The sequence below is a fragment of the Mastacembelus armatus genome, chromosome 9 (genome assembly GCF_900324485.2).
Source record: "Mastacembelus armatus chromosome 9, fMasArm1.2, whole genome shotgun sequence".
Classification (NCBI taxonomy): domain Eukaryota; kingdom Metazoa; phylum Chordata; class Actinopteri; order Synbranchiformes; family Mastacembelidae; genus Mastacembelus; species Mastacembelus armatus.
The window spans coordinates 2023257-2049250 of record NC_046641.1 but is presented as its reverse complement, the minus strand read 5'-3'; the positions used below and the strand labels follow the sequence as shown (position 1 = coordinate 2049250).

Below are 25994 nucleotides of genomic sequence, written 5' to 3'. Positions count from 1 at the left end.
TTTATTATTTTAGTGTAAGTAGAGATAAAATACCAAACCTGTGCAGTATTATAATACGTTGTAATTATTATTCTGAAATTAAAAGAAAATTCTGTTTTATGTTTACATTGAGGTCAAATGACACCTGACTACATTGCTCATATCAACCCAGTATCTAATTAGAGTACAGTAATATAAATCTGTATGGTTCAATTTATGCCTTTTAGAAGACTATTAGATTGGATGGTTGACAGCAGAGAAGGACAGAGGAGGAAGGGGACAAGAGAAGAGAGCAGGGTTTAGTCACCAGATAGATCACTGAGCATAAGTGCCCTGTATAAATGCACATTCTCCTTAGGGACTGAGCACCCCTGAAAGTCTGATCCTAGAATTGGCCCTGCTGTAAGCTGCATGGCTCCAGCTCACCCCTCCCGGTGGTAGCTGTACCAGAATGAGAGGTAGATGATAATGGATGTTCTGTGCTTTTGCATGGATCAATAAACACGTATTTAATTAAATAAATGAAGTAGAATTTCCACTTACATTTCATCTAAATCCATGTTACCATGTGAAATTATCTAATGTTTATGTATTTTATGCATTAATATTTTATAAGTAAAATTACAATCCAATTACCTCATAAATACATTTTAATATTTGTTTTGAAGGTAATAATATGATAATTTACCTTAATTTCTATATATCGCTTACAATCGAAAATTTTATTCCACATTCCTAAGAACTGAGATCGCACCAAACTAATGGGTTGGGTCACCTTAGCTAAAAAGGTGCCTGATGGAGAGCACTTTCAGCTCGACACAAGGTACTCTTCTTGAATGAATTAAAAAAGAAATACATTGCAAATGGAAGCTTCGACAGTGTCACATTGTTTTTTCTTTGGTTGTATGTTTTCTGAAACACTTGATAAGAACCAAAATTACGACAGGCTAAGTTTTACAGTTGAATTCATGGAAACAATAAAAATTAAATGCAATACCTTGCAATGCTGCTTGTAAGACGCGTTGTTCTGCTACAGCTGCAGACCATTTTAAGGTGAGCCTAAACCCTTGGCTTTTCAATATTAAAATATTTTGTCTGAATGTTTGGCGTTAGAGTCCTGGTCACGTGATGTTTGCGTGCGCCCTAACAGCTAGCAGCTGGTGTCTGCTTCGAGACCGCCGTCACTAACGTCAGCTAACACATACAAACACGATGGATTTCAACGTGAAGAAATTAGCCTCCGGGGCCGGACTCTTCTTCACGCGAGCTGTCCAGGTGAGCCAAATATCGTTTAGCTGACATTACGTTTCATTTCCACAGCCGACGAACGTTAACGTTGCTAACTTTACGGTGTATTGAATTGCAGAGCTAGCGTAACACGATACCTGTGGAATCGTAGTCAAATGCATGATATTTTCTGATAACTTAGTCGTGATAATAGTTCAGAACTGCTTTCTAATTAAACAGCGCTGCCCAAATGCTATTATGGACGGTGCTTTTAACTGCTAACGACACTTTTAATAATGTGGCTAGCTAATGTTGTCTTCTGTGGCAAGCTAGCTAACCAGCCTCGACCATAAAGTACCGTGAAGCCAGGTGTAATGTATGTAATGCATGTAATGTATGTAATGCATGTAATGCCGCTGTGATTTTTTCAGGGTGGGAGCTGGGGCACGAGCAGGTCGTTAAACATACCCTTCGTGATGTCACGACGACGCGTTGACTCCATAGCTTTTTGTATGAACTGATGCAAACGGGACAGGAGCTGTTGTGTTTCATTAGCTAAACTGCGGACTCAGGGTGATGTGTTTGCTCTGCCTCAGTTCACAGAGGAGAAGTTGGGCCAGGCAGAGAAGACTGAGTTGGACGCTCATTTTGAGAAGCTGATGAGCCGCGCAGACTGCACCAAAAACTGGACTGAGAAAATGTACAGACAGACTGAGGTGCTGCTGCAGCCCAACCCAAGTATGACATCAATACAGCAAGCCTATAGTTAGGGTTGGAAAGAAAATTGTAGAGTACATGTCTCTGCCATTCAGATTGCCCCCTAATTATGAGTTAAATTACAGTTGTAAAAAAAGCAACATGAAGGGTTATGGCGTTTTCAATTTATTGTAATCCATGTTATTCCAACAAGAATGACACACCACAGCTTGGCATGACAGTTGCTTTTTGACCTAAAGTCTTTATGTTACTGCAATATTACAGCCACTGTCATGGCCCCATTTTGAGAATGAGAAGTGGCTTTTGTAGGATCGGGGCAATCTATAGCCCCCACTAGTAGGCCATGTAGGTAATGGTCAAGGAAGGTATTTAACGGCCTACAGAATAAAAAAAATGGTTAAAATGTTGTATATGATTATATACAATATAAATAAATTGCATGCAGGTACAATTTTGATTTTCATCGGAAGGTCGGTTAATAAACATTGACATCTAAAATTGACTTTTTGTTATCATGTTGCAGGCTTACCATTCCACCTGCAATTCACATTTTATAATAACTAAATAAATAAATAAAAGTGCCTACTCCACCTAAATGGAACTCTCTGTAAACACTGTTACACTTCAGTTAAATTTTTACTATGTAAAGTGAGGGTAAATATGTCATCATGTCCTATTTGATCTAATGCACAGTTCTTAAAGGTATGCATTTTTTATTTACAAAAAAACTTAGCTGCTGTAAACAGCCATTATCAGAGCTGCAATCTCATTTGTCTTCATGATATTTGAGGTTTTGTCCAAAGTGTATAGTGTTATTTTTAGATAAACTTAGGAAGTGAATTTTTGTAACATTTGCCAAAATCAGTAGCATTGCAGGATAACTTTAAAAGTGTCATGTGGAGTTTTAAAAGATCAAAGAAAATTTGTTTCTTACTAAACTGCAGTGTGTATCTTTGACAACTAAAAATGTGTTGTATTCCTGCTCTACCTTATACAGGTGCAAGAAACTGAAATGGCACTGTTTGCAATTTGGTCAAAAATTGGTCATGGAATGTGATCTGATCTTCACCTTAAGTCACAAGTATCAACAAACAATATTTCTAAGCTGATACACTACAGTCATGACCATTCATGTCTTTATTTAGGAACATACAAAGTGTTGGTGGGAAAAGTAATGGCAATAGTGTTTTTGTGACTGTTTAAGCCAGAATTGGCATCAGTAACCAAGCAAGCACTTCTTGTAGCTATGGATCAGACCTGCACAATGTTCAGGAGGAATTTTGGACCATTCTTCTTTACAAAAATGTTTCAGCTCAACCATATCCTTAGGAGGTCTGGGGTGAACAACTCTATTGTGGTTTTTCTGCAGCATTTGTGTTGGGTTGACTTCTGGACTTCTGGACCCAGCTTGTTATTGTCATGCTGCATCACCCAGCTTGTACAGAGCCTCAACCTACCGACAGCTACCTGGACATTATCCTACAGGATATCTTGATAAACTTGGGAATTCACTGTTTCCTCCATGGTGGCAAGTGGTCTAGTTCCAGAGGGAGTAAAGCAGCCTCAAATCATGATGCTCCCTTCGTCATTCATTGTTGATGTCTCCATGTTAGTACATGGTTCTCTTTTTACATTATACATAGTGCAGTGTGTTCTTGCCACACAATTCTACCTTCATTTCATCTGACCACACAAAATTCTTCCAGGAGTGATGTGGAGTTTCACAATGGTCTTTGGCAAACTTCGTGTGCTACAGTGTTTTTTGGGAGAGCAACGGGTTCCATGGCAGGACACCACATGCCTGTTCAGTGTTTTGCATATGGGTGATTAATGAACAGAGATGCTCACCATGATATTTTGGTTGTTGAGACTTGTGACTTTGGTGAAGAACATATGACATTTATGCAGAAATCCAGGAAATTGCAAATAGTGCCATTAATTTGTTTTGCAACAAAACATTTGAAAAAGACTTTTTTTTGAGTATATAATATTAGCCATTGCTTATGTCCATATTTTCTATCTGCCAGTCTTTTTCTTCACTGCCTCTTTTGGCACATTCCCACCAACTGGTGATCAGCACAATACCATATAAAACTGGCAGTAGGATTGTGCATGCGTGAGTTCTAATGCATAATATAAACAAATATATTACTAGCCAAAAAATCCTTGTACCTACCTTAAGTACCTTAAGAATGAGTTCAGCTTGCAAATACAACTTTGCCAAGAAATATTGGTAACATCAAAAACAAAAAGTTTCTCATTCATTAAACCTAGTCACATAACCTCATACCAAATCTTAGTCATTGACAGCTGTGAAACACTGCAGTAAGGTAATGGTAGTCTTTTTTTTTCGATGGCCCTTCCCTTCAAAGAGGCCATATAGTTGGTACATAATGTAGCTTATTAGAATTGGTAATAGGTTTAGATTGATATGAAATGCCATATTGTAGAGTAGGGAGCTCTAACATGTGACTTTTTGATTCTCCATGCTACAGTTGATCACACTGGTGAGTACTCTGCCTCCCACCTTAAGTGCTCTGCTGTGGAAACCTTTCATACCTTCAAATTAGAAGTAGCTGATGAACATTAAAAGCACGTGATTCTTTGGTACTAAGATCGTAATGGGTTGTAATATGTAAAATACAGTTTGAATGCTGAGAGACTCAAAGCAATATGACTTCAGGGGTTTGCCACTACCAGCGGGACATAGCGTTAACCTTGTTCTGGCACACAGTTGACTGTAAGTCAGCACATGCTATACACAGTTTATTAGTACTTAAAGCTGAATGGGTAAAATGGAGCCAAACTTGTGCCCCCTTTTTAATGTAATCTGTTTGACTGGCCTTGGTCAGAGTCGGTATTTTGCCTGTTAAGAGAGTTTTTTTCTTTCTTTCTTCACCTTGTTATGAGGCAAGCTACCTTGCTGAGGCAAAGTATTTCAGTATTTGTCCGAATTCAAACATAGAAGAATGTATGGCATTGGTTTGGTTTGTCAGATGTAAGTTCCTGTTGGCGTTTGTTGCTGGTATATCTAGGCTAAGAGTAGCCTGAAAATTACATGTAGTGTAGAAATTCTTTACTCTCCTCTCAAGATGACCGACTTAGATCAAATTTGAAGTTCAGAGTTTTTTAGTCAAGTCATTCTTAGAATGATCAGTGCAGACCTGGGTTGCTCTTTCAGACTAGTTTAGAGGAGCTGGGATGAGAATTGAAGCCTGTCTAGAACTAGTCAAAAACTCAAAACTAACAATCAACATAATACACGGGTCTTGGCTACAAATGTGCCACCAAAGTCTCATGTATGTTATTGTAGTTAAATGCTAATGTTATTTTTTTGTTCATGTTATAAGTTGTTCATATTTTAGCATATGGACAGAAATCCTCACTTACCTTTTCAGATAAAATGTGAAAGGACTGCAGACATTTACTGCACTATAAAAGCTAAAAGAATAGAAACCAATCCATACACAGGACAACTTAAGGACTTTGATTGCCCACATTTCTACCATTTACAACTCCCACTCTATCTGATCATGTTTCCCTCACATCATCTACTCTACCCTTATTTCATATAGAAATCTATGATAGTTGTTTGGTCATGCCTCTGTTTGTGAAGTATGATTGTTTCTTGTGGATTATTCTGAACATAGGGTTCAGACTGCAAAGTATTGTCGTGGTAGTTTTCCACAAGTACAGTATCGTTTGTTTGATTTTTAAATAATTTCTTGGTACCATTTAAAGTCGTAGTTTGGCCAAAGCAAGTCATGACCCTTATATTAGTACGTAATTACCTGTAGAGATTATTTTGAGATAAGATCTAAGATACAGTCTGCCATATTGTATGAGACGATTGTCATCACTGACAAACTTGTGCGCAATAACTAATTAAGTACAGAAAAAAAAATTTAACTTAATAGTGTACCTGTACCTGTGGAAAACATGTTTACTGAAGGTATAGCTATTCCATGGTATTCATTTCTCCTACATAACAGACATTAGACTTGGGTGGTAGCTTAATAATTCGGTATATACTGATATTCTAAGAGTACAACCAACTTTTAAAATTTTAAATTAGGATTGCTTGAACTCAAAGCAGTATTATTTTACATCTGTCCACTAGGTGGCAGGAAAATGTGTTGTAGGTAGTCCTTGGTGATGGCGCTGATGAACGTCCTTCTAGTTCAATTTTGGTTTAGAAGAAGATGTAGATAATTAACTCCCAGATTTTATTATTGACTTAAGGAATCTCCCTGTTAGTCCTATGTTATGGATAAGAAAATGAGTATGTAAAATGTTTACTTCTTTTGCATCGTGTTGTATGTGGTTATGGGTAATTTGTATGAAAACGAGCATACCACCCAAGCCTAATAGACATCACAATCATGACGTGTGTGTATCCTATGTGACATATAGAGGTTGGACGTCAAAAGAGCAACTGCACTCTTAGTAGTGCAATGTATCTCTGTGATATTTATAATGCTCAGGGGGTTTTGGTTGAAATTTGAGGCATTGGTGTCATAGCATGTAGTGTGTAGCATTAATTTACTGAATGCATTACAGGCAGTGGGCAAATGAACAGAAACTCTACATCTCTATTAAGTATTGACTTGTGGAAATTTGAGTATGTTGGCTTGTTTTTAAGCAACCTGTTATGTGTCATCTATTCATTTTGTGAAAGTTCTTGTGACCATTGTCACAGACAGTAGTTAATACATCCATATGTATTATGTTTGTCCTCCAATGTTTTTCCAAGTTACTTTATATTCACAGATGCTGCAGTTGGACAAAGTTGGTCTCATGCCCCTGATTAAATTAATACTATACCCAAAAAATGATTTCATTCTCTTATCATATCATTATCTCCAATACCTTAAATTTCCATTTTGCCTTTATACATAATGCATATTTGAAGCAAAATTAAAGCAAAAATACACAAAGTTAATATACTATGCTTATAGCTAGATACATCTTGTATTACTTTGTACACATAATACTTTAGTCCAATACAGTTCAAGCTTTTGCCTTCATTGACTTCTCAGTAACATAGGTGCTCATTTTTACTATTCACTAGCGTGTTTATCCATGTTATCTGTGGTTTGTTTCAGCTATACAGGTGTAAAAACAAAAACAATGAGTGACAAGTTTTATAGCGCAGAACTATACTAATGCAAAATTCTACTAGGGTTAACAAATAATACATTTGTTTTCATTACCAGTGAAATGTTAGTGTTTAACCCTTGTGCACTGTTCAAAAACACTACCCTTTCGTTACATTCGGGATGAAAATGTCCACTAAAATAAACTGCTGTAAAAATATATCAAATAAAATTTTTTTCTGCTTTTTTTGCATAAATCTACTAAATAGTCCATATAAACCTCCATATAAAAGCCAGAAACTAATCTTTCTATGCACAGGCCTGTGTAAAGGGTTAATGGGGCCACTTGGTTGTCAACAGTAAAAATCACAAATTTTACCTCTTCCCAACAGGGGAAACCACCAACCATCAAGAATGCATGATTATATAGCGAAGGGTAGTGTTTTTGTCATGGCTGTGCAGTCAAAAAATGTCATTATAATAGCAGCCAATGGGGCAAAAACATCCACAAACAGTAAATTAGTCAGAAAACATTAAAATCTGATGCTGCGCAAAAACTATCAATGCATCAAAATCAGTGTTGTTGCTAATCTTTGACATAAGACTTAACACAACGAAAGGATAGTGAATTTTATGGAGCCAAATTGATGTTTTTAAGTTTTGGCATTGTAAATAAAGTTTGGCATTGAAAAAAGAAGCATTGGCATTGAAACACCTTTTTTTTTGCAAATGGGTATTGAAAATATATGATTTTATTTTTGTATCTTTTTGCATTATGGGGTGTTTTTCAGTGATAATCTAGTGATAATCGTTTTTTTTTTTTTTTTTTTTCAATGACAATTCTTTTTTTCCGATGATGTTCTTTCTTGTATGCTCCTTTTTTTTTTTCTTTTTCTTTTTTTTACAATGCCAATGAATTTTTCTGTTCCAACTTTCTCACACCCTTTTGGCGTGGAAGGGGGGGTTCAAGGAGAGGGGCTATGACACTATTATTTACATATCATTTGCATACTACAGAAACACGGTCCGCCAAGTAAGCAAAGGAGAAATAAAAAAGAGAGAGAGAACTAATTGTTGCAGTACCGTAGACATAGGTTATTATTTTTAGGGTATAGTTTTGATTTAATCAGCAAGAGGAGTAAAAGAACAAAGTTTAAAATGCTTGTTGTTGTAAATTGTTTACCAGCAATGCCAGAACTGAGACTCTTCTTGACTTTGCCTGCAGGTGCTCGAATTGAGGAGTTTCTCTATGAAAAGCTGGACAGGAAGGCACCATCCAGAATTACCAATGCAGAGCTTCTAGGTCAATATATGCAAGATGCAGCAAAGGAATTTGGTCCTGGAACTCCATATGGTGTGTATGCAAGCACAAGATCAAAAATTATGTGATATTGTGACTCTCTTTACATCCTATATTAACCTGCGAAAGTGTTTATTAAGAGCTGTTGTATCAGACTGTAATAGTTTTAGCTGCGCACATGGACAAAAATTGTTGGTACCTTCCCATTAAAGAAAGAAAAACCTTAAACTTGAAAACTGACTAAAGTAATAATAAATACAAAATTACTGAAAATGAACTAATGAAAATCAGACTTTGCTTTTGAATTGTGGTTCAACAGAAGTATTTAAAAAAACAAACTAATGAAACTGGCCTAGACAAAAATGATTGTACCCCTAGAAAAGATTGAAAAGAATTTGACCATATGGACATGTTAAACTAAAGTGTAATTAGCATCACAGGTGTCTTCAGACACCTAATCAGTCAGTTTGCATATTTAAAGGGTGAAAAGTAGTCACTGTGCTGTTTGGTATCATGACAAAACATTGGACTATTCTGAGTGGCCTTCTATGAGCCCTGATCTAAATCCCATTAAACATCTGTGGAATAAGATGAAACATGCAGTCTGAAGAAGGCACCTTTCAAACCTGAGACAGCTGCAGCTGTTTGCTTAGGAGGACTGGGCCAAAATACCTGTCAACAGGTGCAGAAGTCTCATTGAGAGTTACAGAAATTGCTTGATTGCAGTGATTGCCTCAATAAATTGTGCAACAAAATATTAAGTTAAGGGTACCATCACTTTTGTCCAGACTGGTTTCATTATTTTTATTTTTTATTTATTTATTTTTTTTAAAATTCTGTTGAACCACAATTTAAACGCAATGTCTGATTTTAATTAGTTAATTTTCAGCAATTTTTTATTTATTATTACTTTTGTCAGTTTCAAGTTATTTCAGTGGCCATTGTCCACATGTGTAGGTGTGCCAACTAAAGACAAAAAGTGTGTATATGAAATAGGAAAACCCAAGACTTGATCTTATTTGGGTCAAACATTTCAACAAATTAAATATTTTAGAGGGCTACCACTAACAACTATTTTGATAATCTTTGTATTACTGAAAAGAATGATCAACTTAAAGAGAAATAAGTTTCAGCTTCTAAAATGTGATTTTTTTTTTTTTTTTTTGGCATTCATTCGTGGTAAACTGAATCTTCTTGGGTTAAAAATATGAACAGGTGTATGTGGTAAATTGAGTGTTTGCACTGATTCATTCATTTTAGATTTTTATAATATATGTGACATTTTGTAGACTAAGTGATTATTAATGAAATAATTGGCAGGGTTTTTTGGAGCACCATATACAAACAAAGATGACTACACATTTTGGCTTAATTTAAAGCATTTCAACTTCTTTGCAGTTCATGCAGGAAAAGGAGGAAACCATACAAGTGTTGTGTCATTGGGGATTGTCTCATAGCAAGGCATGAACATATATGAGAGCATCTTCAATGAATACCAAACCTTCAGCAGAAATTTTAAAGCTTGGGAAGAATATGGAATGTGAAATGAAGACCATGGGGAATGGATCTAATGTTTCTTGTAGGTAGCACGTTGGTAAAGGTGGGGGAATGTGAGAGAAGATTAGGTGCAGCAGAAAGAGAGTTCCTCCAGACATCAGCCATCAGCTTTCTCACCCCCCTCCGGAACTTTCTGGAAGGAGACTGGAGGACCATTTCAGTGAGTTTCATCCACACACACATCCACTTCTCTGTTGCTGGCAGAATGGACATTCGCTGTAGTACTGGTTCAGTTAAAGTTTAAGGAGATGTTAAAAATTTAAGATATGAGTATGAATTCTAGATGCCAAATTAATGGGAAGATGACATGAATGATGATGAATTTGAATGTGAAGTTAGATTCATATTTCTACATTATGGCAAGATTAGTTACCTGGCTATAACTCATGTTAAATTAGTACATCATAGACAGCCTTCATATTGAGTGAATGAAGGATATAAACACTGTTATTGTGGGTAGTATAAATGTGTCTTTAGATGTTGTTAGGAAACCAATAGTATGTGTCAAATTTCACAGTTAACATTTAGTAATAAGTATCCTTTTCCCTGTAATATATGTACTTAACCACCAGAGGACACTCTGTACTCTTTTGTGACACTACAGTATGCTCTACTGTTTCCTGTCTATGAACTTGGTAGAGCCTGGTTCAAATATGCCATGCTTAGCCATACCAGTCGCAACTGGCTGCTAAGCTCTATTGCGTTCTGGTTATGTTACTGTATGTATGCACATTAGAAAGAACGGCGTCTTCTGGAGAATCTTCGCCTGGACCTAGATGCCTGTAAAACTCGCTTAAAGAAGGCCAAGGTGGCTGAGGCTAAAGCTGCGGTGAGTCCTTTAGTGCCTTGCATCCCACAGCCCCATTCCCACACACATTCCTATAGCCATTCAAATGTAACACTAAGTTTGATTGTGCTGATATTAACCATGACTATCTGTATATTCACAACATTTGCAGTGCGAGGGTGAAGTGAGTATTAAAGACATTTTTAAAGCACACGTTAAGTTATATGTATATATATATAAATATATATATATATATATATATATATATATATTTTTTTTTTTTTTTTTTTTTTTTTTTGCTCACCTGCTTTGAATTTTTTTTCTGACTTTCACTTATTTTTGCCAAGACAATATAAAGCAAAACTTTTTTAAATTATTAATAAACTGAACATGAAAAATATCTTTTACCTGAAGTTGACTCTTTAAAGAGAAAGACTGAAACTTGCAGTATAGTAAATGGTATGGTGAAAAAATTACCACCAGTCATTGAATACCTTCAGAATATTATATGGCTGTGACTGGTGATTTTGGTTATTCTACCAGCCACTTCTTTAAGTAACCAGTTGTGAAAACAATTTGCTAGGAATCTAGTGGTTTATTAAATTCTACCATTACAACTAGGTTAATGTACTAGTAAAAAGCAAAAACAATAGAAGTATTAAAAATTCTATGTGCAACAGTCTGCCTCAGGGGAGCTGTGCAATAATATTTGGTAGTTGTGTTCAGATCATTCTCTGTGAAAGACTGACTTTGCTTTCTCTGAATGGGGATTGATGTACAATATCAGTATAAATTAGTCAATATAACTGACATAACTGGACATGACGACAAATTGCTAAATCTTTGTTCATACAAATTAACAGAAAAAAAATCTAAATATTCAATAATTTTCCATGCATTAGGAGTTAATATATTTATATATAATGTAATATCAATGGGTGCTCTCAATATTTTTAAGGCACTGTGAGTTTTAATCAGTGACCTTTCCCCTTTTTCTTCTCTTAAAAACTGGTAACAAATCCATTAGGACCTTTGAGTCAAGGCAAAATCCACCCTACAAGTAGATGACTGGCAGCCCTGAGTAGGCCCAAGGAGTTTGTACTTAACTGTGACTTGCTTTCACATTATTATTTCTGTACAAAAATCTGTTTTAACTGCAGACTTTATTTGTACTACACAATCCAGGCCACACATCTGACACAGAAGGTCCTAATTGATAATGTTTCTTCTTCATTATATTGAAATGAATGTTCTTTTTTGTTTCACTGTTTGACAGAACAAAAAAGTCTGGCTTTTATCAGAAACTCTCATATGATTGTGACAAAGCCATACATTTTGTCAGAATTGTGCAACCTGTATGCATGTGCATGGTCACCAACTGCTGATTAACCTTTAAGTGACTGTCCCATTTCGAGTGGTTTAGTCAGGTCACTGATTTAGACCAATTAGTAATTAGTTTCTGTGGTGCTAGAGAGGATGTTGTGTTGTATTCAATTCAATTCAATTTTATTTGTATAGCGCCAAATCACAATACAAATCATCTCAAGGCACTTTACAAAAACTAAAACTAAAAACCCAACTATCACTTCTCTATCCCAATTTATGAGATTGAGTCACACCTGCAGTAAAATTGTGCAACTTGTAATGTTTTTAAATGAAAGAGGTGAAGAAAATTCAAATAAAGGGCAACTTTTTCAGACTCACTCCGGGAACCTCTACATTAGAAGTGGACTATATGACTGATAAACTGTATATTTGATTCCAATAGAAGACACAATGTATTATATAAAATGCAATATTGATGTATAATTTAATGTATTAATATATAGGAACAACTGGATTATTTTACCACTAGTAACATCTGTGCTGTGTCTTGGTCATCCTGGTTTCATTTCCACTGTGCATTCTGATTGCTTTGTCTGCATTTCTTGCACAGTGTTTGCTGAAGTATGATTGCCATGTATATCTGAGTACATATTAATTCAGACATTAAATAATCTTGCTATTTCCATAGATGGCTCCAGATTTTCAGGAAACAAGACCCCGTAACTATGTGCTCTCTGCCAGTGCCTCTGCGGTAAGGACAGTTTTTCAGTAAGGTACATTTTTAGACTAAAGTCAGTGAACACTCTGTTTTATTGTTATGCATCTTTACAGTTATCTTGACAGTTATCTATTAGGACAGTAATACCTTGAGTTTGATACCAGACCTTTGTGTCGTGTTTCGTATTAGGTAGTATATTGAATGCTGGCATAGTGCACCACTTGCAGCAAGTGTCTTAACATTCCACAGGGGTGTTACTCAATAAATCATCCTGGTTTCTTTGTACTTTTCATTGCTTTAGCAGACTAAAGCTTGCATTTCTGCATCGTTTTGAAGTTTTTTGCCACCTTTGTTAAATGATTTTATTTTTTAAGATTGATATTTTTGGTTAAGCATACAGGGACCATGACATTAAAATGCTGGAAACAAAACAACATGCAGTACATTTACCATGAAGGAGACATGAGTATAGTATCAGGGAGTATCAATACAGTGTGAGTGTGAGTGTGTGAACATCTTCCGCTCCCTTGCAGAGTGATAGATAAATTCAGACTCATGGCAATAAAACACATCATTATGTCTATAGGGAGTTGTCACACCACACCTGCAACATAGTCCATAGTTCGTAGCTGTAAGAGATTTTTGGAGGTAATAGTGCATGTAATAGTGTTTTAGCTTTGCTGTGGAATCTGTGGATTTGTTCCAAAATCCATGTAGCCTGTGTTTGTGCTCAATTAAATTTAATTTGTCTTTGATCGCTTGTGTTTATTGGATGCTTTAAACTATAGTAAATTTCCTGTAAAATTCTTTTTCAGTTTCTAATTATCAGTAAAGACTGTGGCTGTTTTGACAAAGGACTAAATACTGTCCAGTGTCAACCAATGTTAGCAACCTTCTCCAGACAGGTTGTTTTGTGACCTGTGTGAAAATATGCTTGAAGGCCAATTTATGTTTCCACGTGAACATGTGTCTGATCGCCTCATGTCAGTTCTGGAGATTGAGATTTTTTTTTCTCAAAGTGAAGTAATGGAGAAAATTGTCATAGTTTGTCTAATTTGCTAATAGCTTGTCAATAATCTAAACTGAAGTGTTAATTGTTATCTACTGTTGTAGAAATGCCACACTTTTTTTGTGCTGATGTGTGCCTTGTGTGTTTACAGGCTCTATTTGCCCATTGCACATGTTTAACTACATATGAATAACATGTTAAACACCCAAACAACCTGTTTTGTTCATTTAAGATCTGACAGTTATCGAATTAGCTGAAAATGTTCCTTGTGCGTTGGATCCTCTGCAGTTACTGCCACTGTCTATTTAAGACACATTTTTATTTATGGTCTCAAATGCAACACTGTGTGTGTGCGCGCGTGTGCGTGTGTGCGTGCGCGCACGTGAGTGTGTGTGCGTGCGTGCGTGAGTGTGTAATAGTAATAATAATGATAATAGAAGTAATGACTATAATAATAATAAAAGTAATAATAAATTATTCATAACCTCATCTCAAGCTATGATATGTAAGCACTGCAGGTCCTGGAAGTAGCATATTGGGAATGGAGACTCATCACAAGTTGAATTCGGAGACTCCAGCTTTTCACATAGTCAAATTTTTAAAAAAAAACTGTATTAGTCAGCATACATTTTTTTCTCAAGCCCAAAACTAGAGAGCTCAAGACAACATAGATGTCAACAAGTAACAAAGTGAACCGAAGATGAATGAGTCTGATAAGAACTAAACTAAATATTTTTTAATGGAAAAATGGAAGTTGTGATTAGAGGAATGATGGGTTTTTAAAAAATGGCATTTCAGTGTGAATATGAGGAAAGAGATGGCCTTGATCCAAAACCAATGTTTTACAACTGTATGTTTACTCTGATCTTAGTCGTACATTCATCAAATTTAATACACCCACTAGTACTGACATAATGTTCCAGAAATTATACAGTGGCTTTTATAATTTATAATTGATCTTCACTTAAATCACACAAACACCTTCTGGGAAATACGTGTAATAACTTTTCTCATTTCCTTTCTTTTGTCTTTTCTGATTTCGCCTGTCAGTTGTGGAGTGAGGAAGTGGAAAAAGTGAGTAGGGCGATCTTGTGGCTATGAACTGTTTCCTAATGTTTATCTCAGGAATTAGTGTGATTAACATAAACTAGATTATAGCATGTTTTTTCAGTAAACATCAGATAGCAGATCTTTTTATACCAGCTTCAATTTGGCACGCTCAAATTTCTAACAATGAACTGTATGTGTGGAGAACAGACAACATTTACACTGTTGGTAGGTGTTCCAGAAATTGTTAGACAGTGGACTCCTAGCCTGTTCTATTGGAAATTAGTCACTTCCTTTGTTCTTGTTTCAGGCTGAACATGAACTCCGAGTGGCCCAAACAGAGTTTGATCGACAAGCAGAGGTTACACGACTGCTCTTGGAAGGCATCAGTAGTACACATGTATGTTATTTATGATTCAAACATATGATTATTTTGGATATCTTGTAAATATCTGAGGTGTTCATAATAATAGAAACATCTGGCAGCACCAAACTGGAGCTCCTAAAAGGATCAGAGTGACACAACACACTTTTCTAGTAAATTAACATTTTGTAAAATGTAGTAAATTGTAGTAAATTAACATTCAGCATAAAAATCTGTCTCTTAATAGTGACTGTCATGATGATCTTTAGGTAAATCACCTGCGCTGCTTGCATGAATTTGTGGAGGCCCAAGCAGCTTACTATAAGCAGTGTCATCTGCATATGCAAGAATTACAACAAGAGCTGGGAAGGTAAGAACTAGATGGAAAGAAATATTGAGGGATAAATTGATTCGCATGAACTTCAATGGGCTTTACAGGGTTAGGGTTCAGCTAAAGGAAAGAATTGGCAACTTACCATCGAGGTTGACAGTCCAGTATCTTAGTTGCATTCTACCATCTTGGTCACGTTCCTAATCATCTAGTCATGATGGAGACACAGCTTAAATCTTTTCCCATTCATATGATACCCTAAATATCATCTTCCAAATATTTTTAACAAACATTTATAGTTACTAAAAGAATGAACATTTTGAGTTTTATGAGTACTATATGTGTAATTACATGTAATTTTAGCCCTCCAGAAAAGCTTTGATAAGGCACAGCATTACTACTGCATGATTTCTAAACCTTTTTTTTATATATTTTTTTCAATTTTGTTATATAATAGGTATGCCAAGAGCAACACTTTAAAATTAAATCTTTCGTGTAATGATAATTGATTTACTCATTATGATAATTTTTCACTATGCTAATGATCAGTAAATTCTTGATTATCAACAAAACTGGCTTCACTTCATGATAGTGTTGATTTAAATCCTATTATTGCATCTGGTGTGTAAATATATTGATAATACTGTCCCAAAAAATACAAATGCATCAGTTATTGTATAGCTTTGCACGTCATATTTTTCTTATAATTAGAGCATTTAACATGTTTTTAGTTATGACGAGCCATTTTCACTGTGCCTTGCCTTCAGTTGTAATGAGGATGTGTGAGTATGGCCCAATAATATATTTGTTTTCTTGTCTGCTGCTACACTTTTTCTTGCTATTTGTGCACTGGTGCATGGGTGTGAGATGTATGATTTTTTTTTTTTTTTTTTTTTTGTGTGTACTTTACACTTTGTGGTGCTGCACATCCATGAACCATAATAGCAGGTGGGCTTGGTCAGTGTACCTATTTGTCAACATGCTTGTGTAATTACAGTCCTATATATGTTAGACTGTAAAGGTAATGCTGTGTTGTGAAGTTTAAAGTCCTGGGAGGGACACATGATGAGCTAATGTGCTCCATTTCATGTTGTGTGTGTTCTGTGTTTCTTTTGTGTGGTTGTATTCTGTATGTTCTGACTATCACACCTGCCTGCTTTCCTTTAGGCTTCCCAATGCTTTTGCATTGAACTCTACTCATTCCATGGCTACTGCTGCCTTTGAAGCAAAAGGAATTGGCAGCCCTGTGGAAACAGAAACACTGAAGATTGAGGAGGTTCAAGCACCAGCTACAGGAACTCGCAAGGCCAAAGTTCTTTATGATTATGATGCTGCTGATTCCAGTGAGCTCTCCCTTCTTGCTGATGAAGTAAGGTTTTGTCATCAACCTGCAACCTAGACTAATGGCTCTGAGCTGTGTAGCATTTACTGATTCAGGAAACATATCTGGCTTTTTCCCTTAAGGTTATTGTCTTATTTCCAATATCCATCCACCCATCCATCATCTATATCCACCTATTCCTACTTAGGGTCACAGGGATCTGCTGGAGCCTATCCCAGCTCTCTTTGGGTGAAAGGCAGGGGTACACCCTGGACAGGTCACCAGTCCATCACAGGGCCACATAGAGACAAACAACCTCACAAACTCACTTCCAATATACATTGTATGCATTTTTTTTCTGGTGATGATAGTCTGGCCAGTCTTTACTTAAGGTGGCCTGTCTCAAGTAAAGACTGTAAAACATTATGAACACCATGAATAAGTCAGTACTGTTGTAGTTATTGGGAACTTCAAGGACTCACAAAATTGTATATCCATAGGTTACCATAACCAGTTCTGTTTTTGATCTGGTATATGATCAGTGAAATACCTAGATTGATTAAGGTCCAACATTAACAAATATCAAATCATTTCTGTATCTGCACACTGTATTTATTAGGAAAGACAAAGATATTGGTAGTGAGCTTCTCATTTTTAACAAATTTTCTCACTGGTGCAAATGATCAACATCAATGGCACATTAGATCGATTCTAGCTAACTAATGTTAATTCAGAGGTAAGTTAATTGATTGGTGAAGGTTAAAATTGAGGAGTTTTACTTCTCTGGTTAATGTGCTCTCTGCACCTAGTGTGTGCAAATTCCCCAGCCAGGGCTGAGTGAAGCTGTCAAACTCGCCGGACACTTTTTCTCTTTTCCTTATCTCCCACTCTTTCCAGTCGACAAAGTCTGAGCCACAAAGATTTATTATGCACTTGCAACAGTTACAGATAAACCTGAGTGATTCCTGTGCATCACTAACTAATAATTCTTTGTTCTTTGTTCTGAGTCTTATATACCATATTGAAACCCTTTGAAAAAGGGGCCTCTTATGGTAAAATTATTTGGCTACTTCATTTAGTAAGTGAGAAATTAAGGTTAAAGTGAGGTTTTGGCATCAATCTGAAAGCTGGCTGTGCTGACTTTGCACCAACTGCAAAGCCTTGCCCAGCCCATTGGGAGCAACTGTGGGTCTTTGTCAGCTTTTTTCCATTCATGTCTATTGGGTGAAATTAAAACAAACCAAAATAACATAACATACATTGAAAATATATATATGAGAGTAACTATATAAAATTAAAAAGAAGGCTTTAAAAATGCCTGAGGGTACTTATTAAATTCATATATTTCAGACTTGCATTTTGACCAATACTCCACATGTCTACTTGAATATTTTTTGAGGAGAAAGATGGTCTCTAACACCATTTTATCAGCACTGGACTGTGTTTTTGTATTCCAACATGGACCAATGGAGTGGTTATTCTCCTCTAGAGATTCATTCTCTGTCATTTAAATAATCTCCCAGTTAAACCTTGATTCATATCGTATCAACCTACTGAAGGCCCTGGTTTATAATAATTTAACTGAACCTTTAGTATTTGGATTGAGAAGCTAGAGCTGGTCAGTGAGTGTCAGATGAATTTAGAAGACATTTTAATAAGGCTGGAAAATGTGTCAAGCTACAAAAAAAGTTGCTAGCATGTTGTTGCTAACCTTGAAATGTATAAGTGAGTACACTAGTGCATATGTTCGGAGCTAAGATTGGTTTCCTTTCTTATGCTCTTTGAGTGCATCACCTCAAAATCTTAATACCCCCTTGTGGACTGAGCTTGATGATCGCCACTGGTTCTCTAGAAGGTTCTCTCTTTTATTTTTACTCCGCGGGATATCTCAGGAAGTGAAAGTGCTGGATGAAGTGTAAGAGTGGCACAGGTGAAAAGGTCAGACACTTCAGTGGAAAGCTGCTTCATGTTGCACAATTAGCAACAACATAATGTTGTCTTTCAATTTCAATTTCAATTCAATTCAATTAATTTGTATAGCGCCAAATCACAATACAAATCATCTCAAGGCACTTTACAAAAACTAAAACTAAAAACCCAACAAATCCCTTATGAGCAGCACTTGGCGACAGTGGAGAGGAAAAACTCCCTTTAACGGAAGAAAAAACCTCCAGCAGAACCGGGCAATTCAATTCTTTAAACTGTTCTATTTACCATTTCTCAACAAAACACAGTGTGCACCTTTGAAGCAACAGTTTAAGTGCATTTCCTTTGTTGTAAGACATTTGCAAAGCTAATCTTAAAGGCAGGTGTTTCTTTTGTTGATATAAATGGGTACTGTAAAACTAAAGTTTTTAGCTTGGTTGTGTACAAATAAAAAAAGAACAGGCATTCTGTTTCCAGTTTACGTACATATGTATATGTAAGAGACGGAAACATTTTTTCAGTACATCAACGTGTAGTAATAGGAACTGCTCTGCAAAAAATTACATATGATTTACTCAGAAGTAATTCAGTAGTGTTGCCATATTTGTTTTATTAGTGATTAAGTATGTGACCTGTTCATTTGCTGCTTCTGAATCATCACTGTGCCTAATTGCTGACAAGTCTGTCTTTAAATTCAGTCACAGGTCAACACCCACTCAAAGGAAGTGGAACCAGAGATTTACGTAGGAGTAGTTATGATCTCCATCCCTGCGGGCAGCAGGAATGTCTTAACTGCTCACTGGCTGAGCCAAAACAAGAAACTCTTTTTGAGTTTAGTGAATCATGCTGTTCAACAGCTTTGGCAGGATATGTGTTAGCTTTAGCAGTAATCCAGTAGGTGGGTGGGCAGTGAACAGTGAGGCTACCAGTGAGGTAAAATTACATATGCTGCATAATTTCCTGTTAGCCCATCATGTGTAAGCTAGTGTTTTGAATCCAGCACTCATTAACAAGGGAAACTATTATAAAGATTAGTAGCTATTGACAGTGAATGTACTTGAAGAGTATGAAAACGGGTGACTGATTTTAGGGATTATAACTTTATAGCTACACCTTTTCCATCTCATTACCACCTACCTTGTTCATTTTGTCACTGAACATTTTGTGGCTGAAACAAAGATTATTGTTTTATGTCAGAATCTTAAATTCTTTTGTTTTGCTTTTGAGGCTCTTCTATTTTGTTAACCTTTGCTGTAGTTGTACATTTTACAAATTCAGCTTGAAAGTGTCCCTGTCCTCTCTGTTGCAGGTCATTACAGTTTACACGCTGCCAGGTATGGACTCTGACTGGCTCATTGGAGAGAGAGGAAACCAGAAGGGAAAAGTGCCTGTTACATACTTGGAGCTTCTCAGCTAAAGAACACACACACACACGCACACACACATTTAGGTATGTGTGAGTGGATACTACTAAAGCCATGATGTTTTTTTTTATTCACTTAATTTCAAGCTCCTGCCCTAACATGTAAGTTTGAAAAGCACTGTTCCACAATAACCATTAGCAAAAGGTGAACACGCTGCTTCTCAGAACCCACAGAAGTGATAATGGAGACGTAATGAGTGCAGGGAGATGAGTTAACATTCCTTTTAGAGTTTTTTGGTAACTTATGATTGTGTTTGCTTCCTATTTATTTCCTATTTATTGTTGTGCATCCCAAAGATTGCATCTACATGGTTAGATAAGATTGAATTACACTGGTGATTTGTTTAAACGGCGTGTTACTGGGTTTTTTCATGAATTCATTGCTAAACTCTGATGGGAACACAATACTTGTTGCCTCTAATATATGAATTTTGCATCAAGATTAGAAGTGTAAGGTTGTTCTTTCTCCACATGAAGAAATGTTAGAAGAGTGTCTCCTCAGAAGGCAGCAGTACCGATGAAACAAACATGCAATAACGACACTTCCTTGATGACAGCTTTTATTCTTCACTTAAGTCAGTTAGGTACAGTTCAGCTCTGTACAACAGAAGTTCCTCATTGAAGGAGTGGAACCAAATGTGGGCAAGCCGGTGGCAGATCATTGTGAACGCTTATGGACAGACTGGCTATTATTGTTGTTCTGTTTCCTGCAATTGTAATTTCCTGCAATTACCACAGATGGATGAGGAAAACCAGCTCTTGGCACTTTATGGTTTACTTTTTAGACTATAAGGAACAGAAATACGAGCTCCTTCTTCCAATATGCCTTTAACAGAATTGCATTTCTCATATGTTGTATTTTTAATAGTTTACTACAACTACTGTCAAATAGTTTGCTAATTAAGTCTTAGGAGGCAGATTTGCCTTAAAGCTGAGTGAGATTAATGTATGTATTTGTACTGTAAGTGACAATATCTGATGGACGGGTGGAAGGAATGTTACTAGCAACAGCTTTGCTTGCCATAGTATCAACATTCATTTTGTTCAGACCTTCCTCTTTTTTTTTTTTTTTTTGGTTGCTTCCCACACCTTTCAATATCAACATCACTTTGAACAGTGTGAACACCTATGAAGCAAATAATCCTGAAAACTCCTCATCCTACTGAACTGCTAAGGCTATCTGCTGCAAACCGAGAATGTGCTCTTCACAACAAAATGCCCAGAGATTTTATGTCTACCACATGGCATGCTCCTCCTTATTGTGTGTCTTTGTGTGACATTGATTTGGCCTTTAGTGTTTTCTGGATCTACAATGTTTGCGTTTGTTGCACTTTTGTCTGTTAATACTTCAAAGTGTCTTCAGTCTTAATGCTGCATGTGCTACAGCTGGTAGCCTGAACTGTATGTGTGTATATGAAGATGTGAACTAGTTTAATCTGTTTGTGTGAGATCTGGAGCATCAGAATGTTTGCCTAAATCTCATAGTATGTGTACATGGTTTTTTTTGTTTTTTGTTTTTTTTTTTTATCCTGTCCACAGAGCCTTTTGTGAAATGAGCACAGTGTTTGAAAATGATAAAATCTGTCACGAAAGACAAACCTGAATCTCATACCTGCAGTCAGTGGACCAAACAGATAAGAACTGGCAGAGGAATACAACCCACATTATGACTCCTGCTGTCTACTCTTGTGCTCATTTCACTAATGCCTTTTTTCCTTTTCCAAAATGATTATTACTTCTGATGTGTTACTGCTGTACCTCATCCCTTATTTATTTGTCAAAATATGTATTGCCTGTTCCTTAAACTTTCTGATTGAGTGAAGTGTGTGGAGTTTAATAAAAGTTTCATTCAATTGTGTTTAGTGCCTTTTTCATAGCTACTGCATATATTTGTGATTGGAAATCATATGAAGATTACCGTGGCTGCAGGCTAAAGCCAATACACATGTACATTAGGGTATGGTTACTCTGCATGACTGTAAGATGCAACTACAGAACTCTGCAGTTCATGTTTTGAAATGCATTACAAAGCAAACATTGCTCAATCATGTTATGATATGATGTAATCATTATGACTGAAATGGTGTCAGAACAATGTGGTCATACAAGCAACTTCATTATGATTGAATCAGCTGGCTGAGTAGCTATCAATCACAATCCTCTGAGCTGGATCCTCCTCCCTCCAGCCTGTTGTCACTTTGCACTGTTGCACACGCAAGACCTAAACCAAAAAGCAAGTGCACTTGGAGGTAATTGGACAGTAATTTGTTGGGCTGACATGGAAGACTCAAACATTAAGTTTCTATCAAGTTCAAGTGAATCCTGTGACAATGAGACAGCCCTCACAGACAAACTCTGGAACATGTAAACATACATTAAAGCTTAATCCTGTGAGACAATAAGGGCAGAAAAGAGAACCCCCTATCTGCAGCTGCTTTGTGAGGGTCCCCCTGTGCTCCCAGCTCATCTGTATGGGAGAAAGATCAGGAGAGTTTTTTGCCACGCTCAGTATTGTGAAACCATGCTGCATAACTTGTACCTTTATGAGTCATTTAGGGATTTTCCCTCATTGTGGCACGTGACTGTGATCTTTCTTAGTTGGCACTACTTACAATGAGAATCAACCTGTAATTCAAGTACATAGGTTCAGATGTCTTCACCTGTAGTCGCATAACAATCTTTCCCATCACAGTCCTTTCCCAAGCTAGTTTCAGCCCAACCTGAAGGTATTTAGCAGTCAACAGTTTAGACTTGCTGTGCTGGGCAGCTTCCAAGTGTGAACCTATCCTGTAGAGGGTATGCTGGACTGCTGCCAAGACACTCGGTGATAGGCGGAGTACAACCTAGACAAGATGTCATTCTAGATTAATGGGATCTTTTTTAAAAATTTGTTTTTAGATAATTTTATGTTTTCATTAAACAGCTGCACTTGTGGAGAAACAACAGGAAATAAAGATAGAACCAACAGAATCAGTGACGCTGTGCAAAAAACACAGGGACAACCCAAATAGTATTTTGGTCTGCAGATGTTGTTGGTCTCCTTCATCAGCGTTGAAAAAGTGCAGGTCAGGTTAAAAATTCAGCAAAGCCATTACAGAAACCTCAGACACTAGAGGCCATTAAATTAACTGAGCATATTTCAAAGATAAAGCTGTCAATTTGACTTCAAACCGTAAATAATGTATTGTGTGTGAATCCGAGCATGATATACTTTATTCTTCTGTTGTCCAGTAACTATTTAAAACACACTATTGCACTGGGTGACCTTGTCCCACATGCACTATCCTGCTGAAGCGACATGAAAGGAATTCAAAACAACTCATGAAAGTGACTGATGCTGCACACACCCACATTTACCAACAACATGTGCATACCTAACACTGTGTTAACCATGCAGTGTAGGTGGCATAGAAAGTAACAATCAACATGAGTGTAAATCCTCATTATTACATCAGCACTTCCACAGAACACCAAGTTTCTTTTTGGGTGTTGGTGTCTGTTTGGGTTTTGATGAGACCAACTGGCTGTTGATCCTGTATTTTATGTGGGGAATACAATGAAGACAATTGCAGCTTTACCTTTGATATATATATATATGACCGTTACCACCCAGCTTAGCTTGCTACTAAAAGTGTAGGTGGCAGGTGAAACCTAGTGATCAGGATCAGTGACTGGATTTCCATGTTAAGCTATAATGATGTAATACCAAGACTCATGTACTGGTATCAATGCACTGGTATAAGTCTTGACAGATGTGAAAAATGGAATGCCCTATTAAAGCTTTTAAGGCTAGCCAAACCTGTGATAATAAAGTCAGTGTGTTAGGACAGCAACCAGCAACACATTTTTTCTTTAACATGCCTGGAAAAAATGCTCCAGTTGTAACAGATTGCAGTTGAAACACAAACTGCAATCACAATTTATCAATGTTTATCTTTAAAAATGTGTTTGCTTGAGTCTGTATACTACTACTACTAATAATAATAATAATAACAAAAACAATAATAATGAAATCATAATTAAGAATAAAGCTCAGATTTCTGATCTGTGCAGTACTGTCAAGGCACCAGGACTCTAAGTGAGAATTAATTTCTTTGTGCTGAACTTTAGCACCAAAGCCATTAATACCATGCTTTTCCAGGCTAAGATGCAGGAAGATGTGACAAAGTCATGTGGAAATGGAAAGATTATCTCTGGCTATGCTAATTATCATGATATACATTGACTTCAAAGTTGGTGAGTCAAGAGTTGCATCACACATAATGAATGATGCAGAGGAGGCGTAGGTTGACCAGAGTTTCACAATCCAATGAAAGAATGGACAATAAGTCCAAAACTACCACGTGCCCACGTCCCGCAGCTACTCGAGGAAAAGATGTAGACATGCATGCAGACAAAGGAAATGTTTTATCTACACTGCTACACTTCTGCTTGCTTTTTTAACACATTCCCCGAAACTGTCCCTGTCTGTTTATGAAAGAACAGGAACTGGACAAAAGCTGAAAGTGAGATAGTCAACAAAGTCCTAGCTGGTCAGCCACTTCATAGAGCCAGAGTAGCAGGTTGATACCAGTCTCTAAGAAGTTTGAATTAAGGTGGATGAAAGTCGAATGTCAATTTTTTTCCTCAGTTGCTTATACTAACAATTGTCAAAACATTAAAGCAACTAACAGTGAGTGAGTATGGCTTGAGTATTTTACAGTGCAGATTGGAAGACAAGCTGCAGTGTCAAGACGTTTAAGACTGAGGCTGTTACTACTGCGAGTACATCATACCAGCACTGTGCCATACTACGTCCCATTACTTTTCTTATCAGACATCAAGACAAGTTTCAGCAAAAGCAGAAAAGTAGGCGGTAACAGAAGAATAGGTGTGAAGGTAGAAATATGTGCAGTTATTACTGTGTTTGTTTCAAAGTGAATATTTTAAAGAAAAGAGGATACTTCTAAAGACATACCTTTAGGCTTAGTTATCAAAAAATCAGATTGCCTTTCCATTTGGCCCAAATGATTCTTAGACACTTAACAGTATCAGTGCGGGGGAGTTCAGAGCAGAACTGAGGCATAGAGGTTTCCTATGTGCATCCAGCTGGAAGGAGACCATGAGGTAGACCCTGAAAGACTACATATCTCATAGCATTCCACATTGTTGGAGAGCGAGGCCTCTGGATTACCTTGCTGAACCTGCTGCCAGGTGTTGCAGTGGAAAATGGAATGCAAGATTTTTTTTTTTCCTTTTTGATTTGAATGTTATTCTGTTTCTTTGCCTATGTACATTTTGAGTTGCCTCTGTGTTTGAAATGTGCTATATAAAAAATCTTCACCTTGCTGTGCCTGAAAATATCAACAGAAAAATGGCTTGTGTGCATGTTATTCAATTACACCTTTGGATTGTTATCACCGATGCATCAATGTGTAAGTAGCCTTTTACTGTTGCAGAGCTCAACTTCACCAGTTTATTGTTGCAGTAGCATGAAATGACTTTTATTGCTATGTCCTACACTGTGGTGTGTTACAAGACAGTAAGGGTCTAATGCAGGGGTGGGCATGGTCCTTGAGGGCCACTGCTATCTTAGATGAGAGTAAAGTGGGGGAAGACAGAGTGAATAGTATCTTCCAGGTTCTAGTTGACAGGACACACCTGAGCCAGGTAATCAGCAGCAGGTAGGGCAGGTACAGTTGGAATACAAGCAGGACAGTGGCCCTCGGGCACTGGAATTGCTCACCCCTGTCTAATTCAACAGTAATCTGCTCCGGGTGTGTGTTCACGCTGTGTGTGTGCAGTTTGGGTGGTAATGGAATTTCCCCATTGTCGGACTAATAAGGGTAACTTAATAAAATGCATTCTGGGAAATGTAGTATTTTGG

The 25994-nt window shown here is 36.9% G+C and overlaps 1 protein-coding gene across 2 annotated transcripts; it reads left to right on the top strand.

The window, feature by feature from the left end:
• The first annotated feature begins 1110 nt into the window (after positions 1-1110).
• Positions 1111-21986, top strand: LOC113138401 (endophilin-B2-like). Of its 2 annotated transcripts, XM_026320785.1 has the most exons (12): positions 1111-1254; positions 1803-1944; positions 8245-8373; positions 9903-10036; positions 10613-10705; positions 12678-12740; positions 14767-14790; positions 15074-15163; positions 15397-15497; positions 16226-16240; positions 16626-16827; positions 20015-21986. In XM_026320785.1, the coding sequence occupies exons 1-12, from the start codon at positions 1192-1194 to the stop codon at positions 20120-20122; spliced, it is 1164 nt and encodes a 387-aa protein (XP_026176570.1). In that variant the 5' UTR covers positions 1111-1191; the 3' UTR covers positions 20123-21986. The 2 variants fall into 2 exon arrangements, with proteins under 2 accessions (XP_026176570.1, XP_026176572.1); XM_026320787.1 differs by lacking the exon at positions 16226-16240.
• The last annotated feature ends 4008 nt before the right edge of the window (positions 21987-25994 follow it).

Excerpts from the sequence above, each read along its gene's own strand:
- LOC113138401 (XM_026320785.1), top strand. The coding sequence starts at position 1,192 with ATGGATTTCAACGTGAAGAAATTAGCCTCCGGGGCCGGACTCTTCTTC. Across the intron at positions 10,706-12,677 it reads TGGCTGAGGCTAAAGCTGCG|ATGGCTCCAGATTTTCAGGA; the intron begins GTGAGTCCTTTA and ends CTATTTCCATAG. Across the intron at positions 12,741-14,766 it reads TCTCTGCCAGTGCCTCTGCG|TTGTGGAGTGAGGAAGTGGA; the intron begins GTAAGGACAGTT and ends TTCGCCTGTCAG.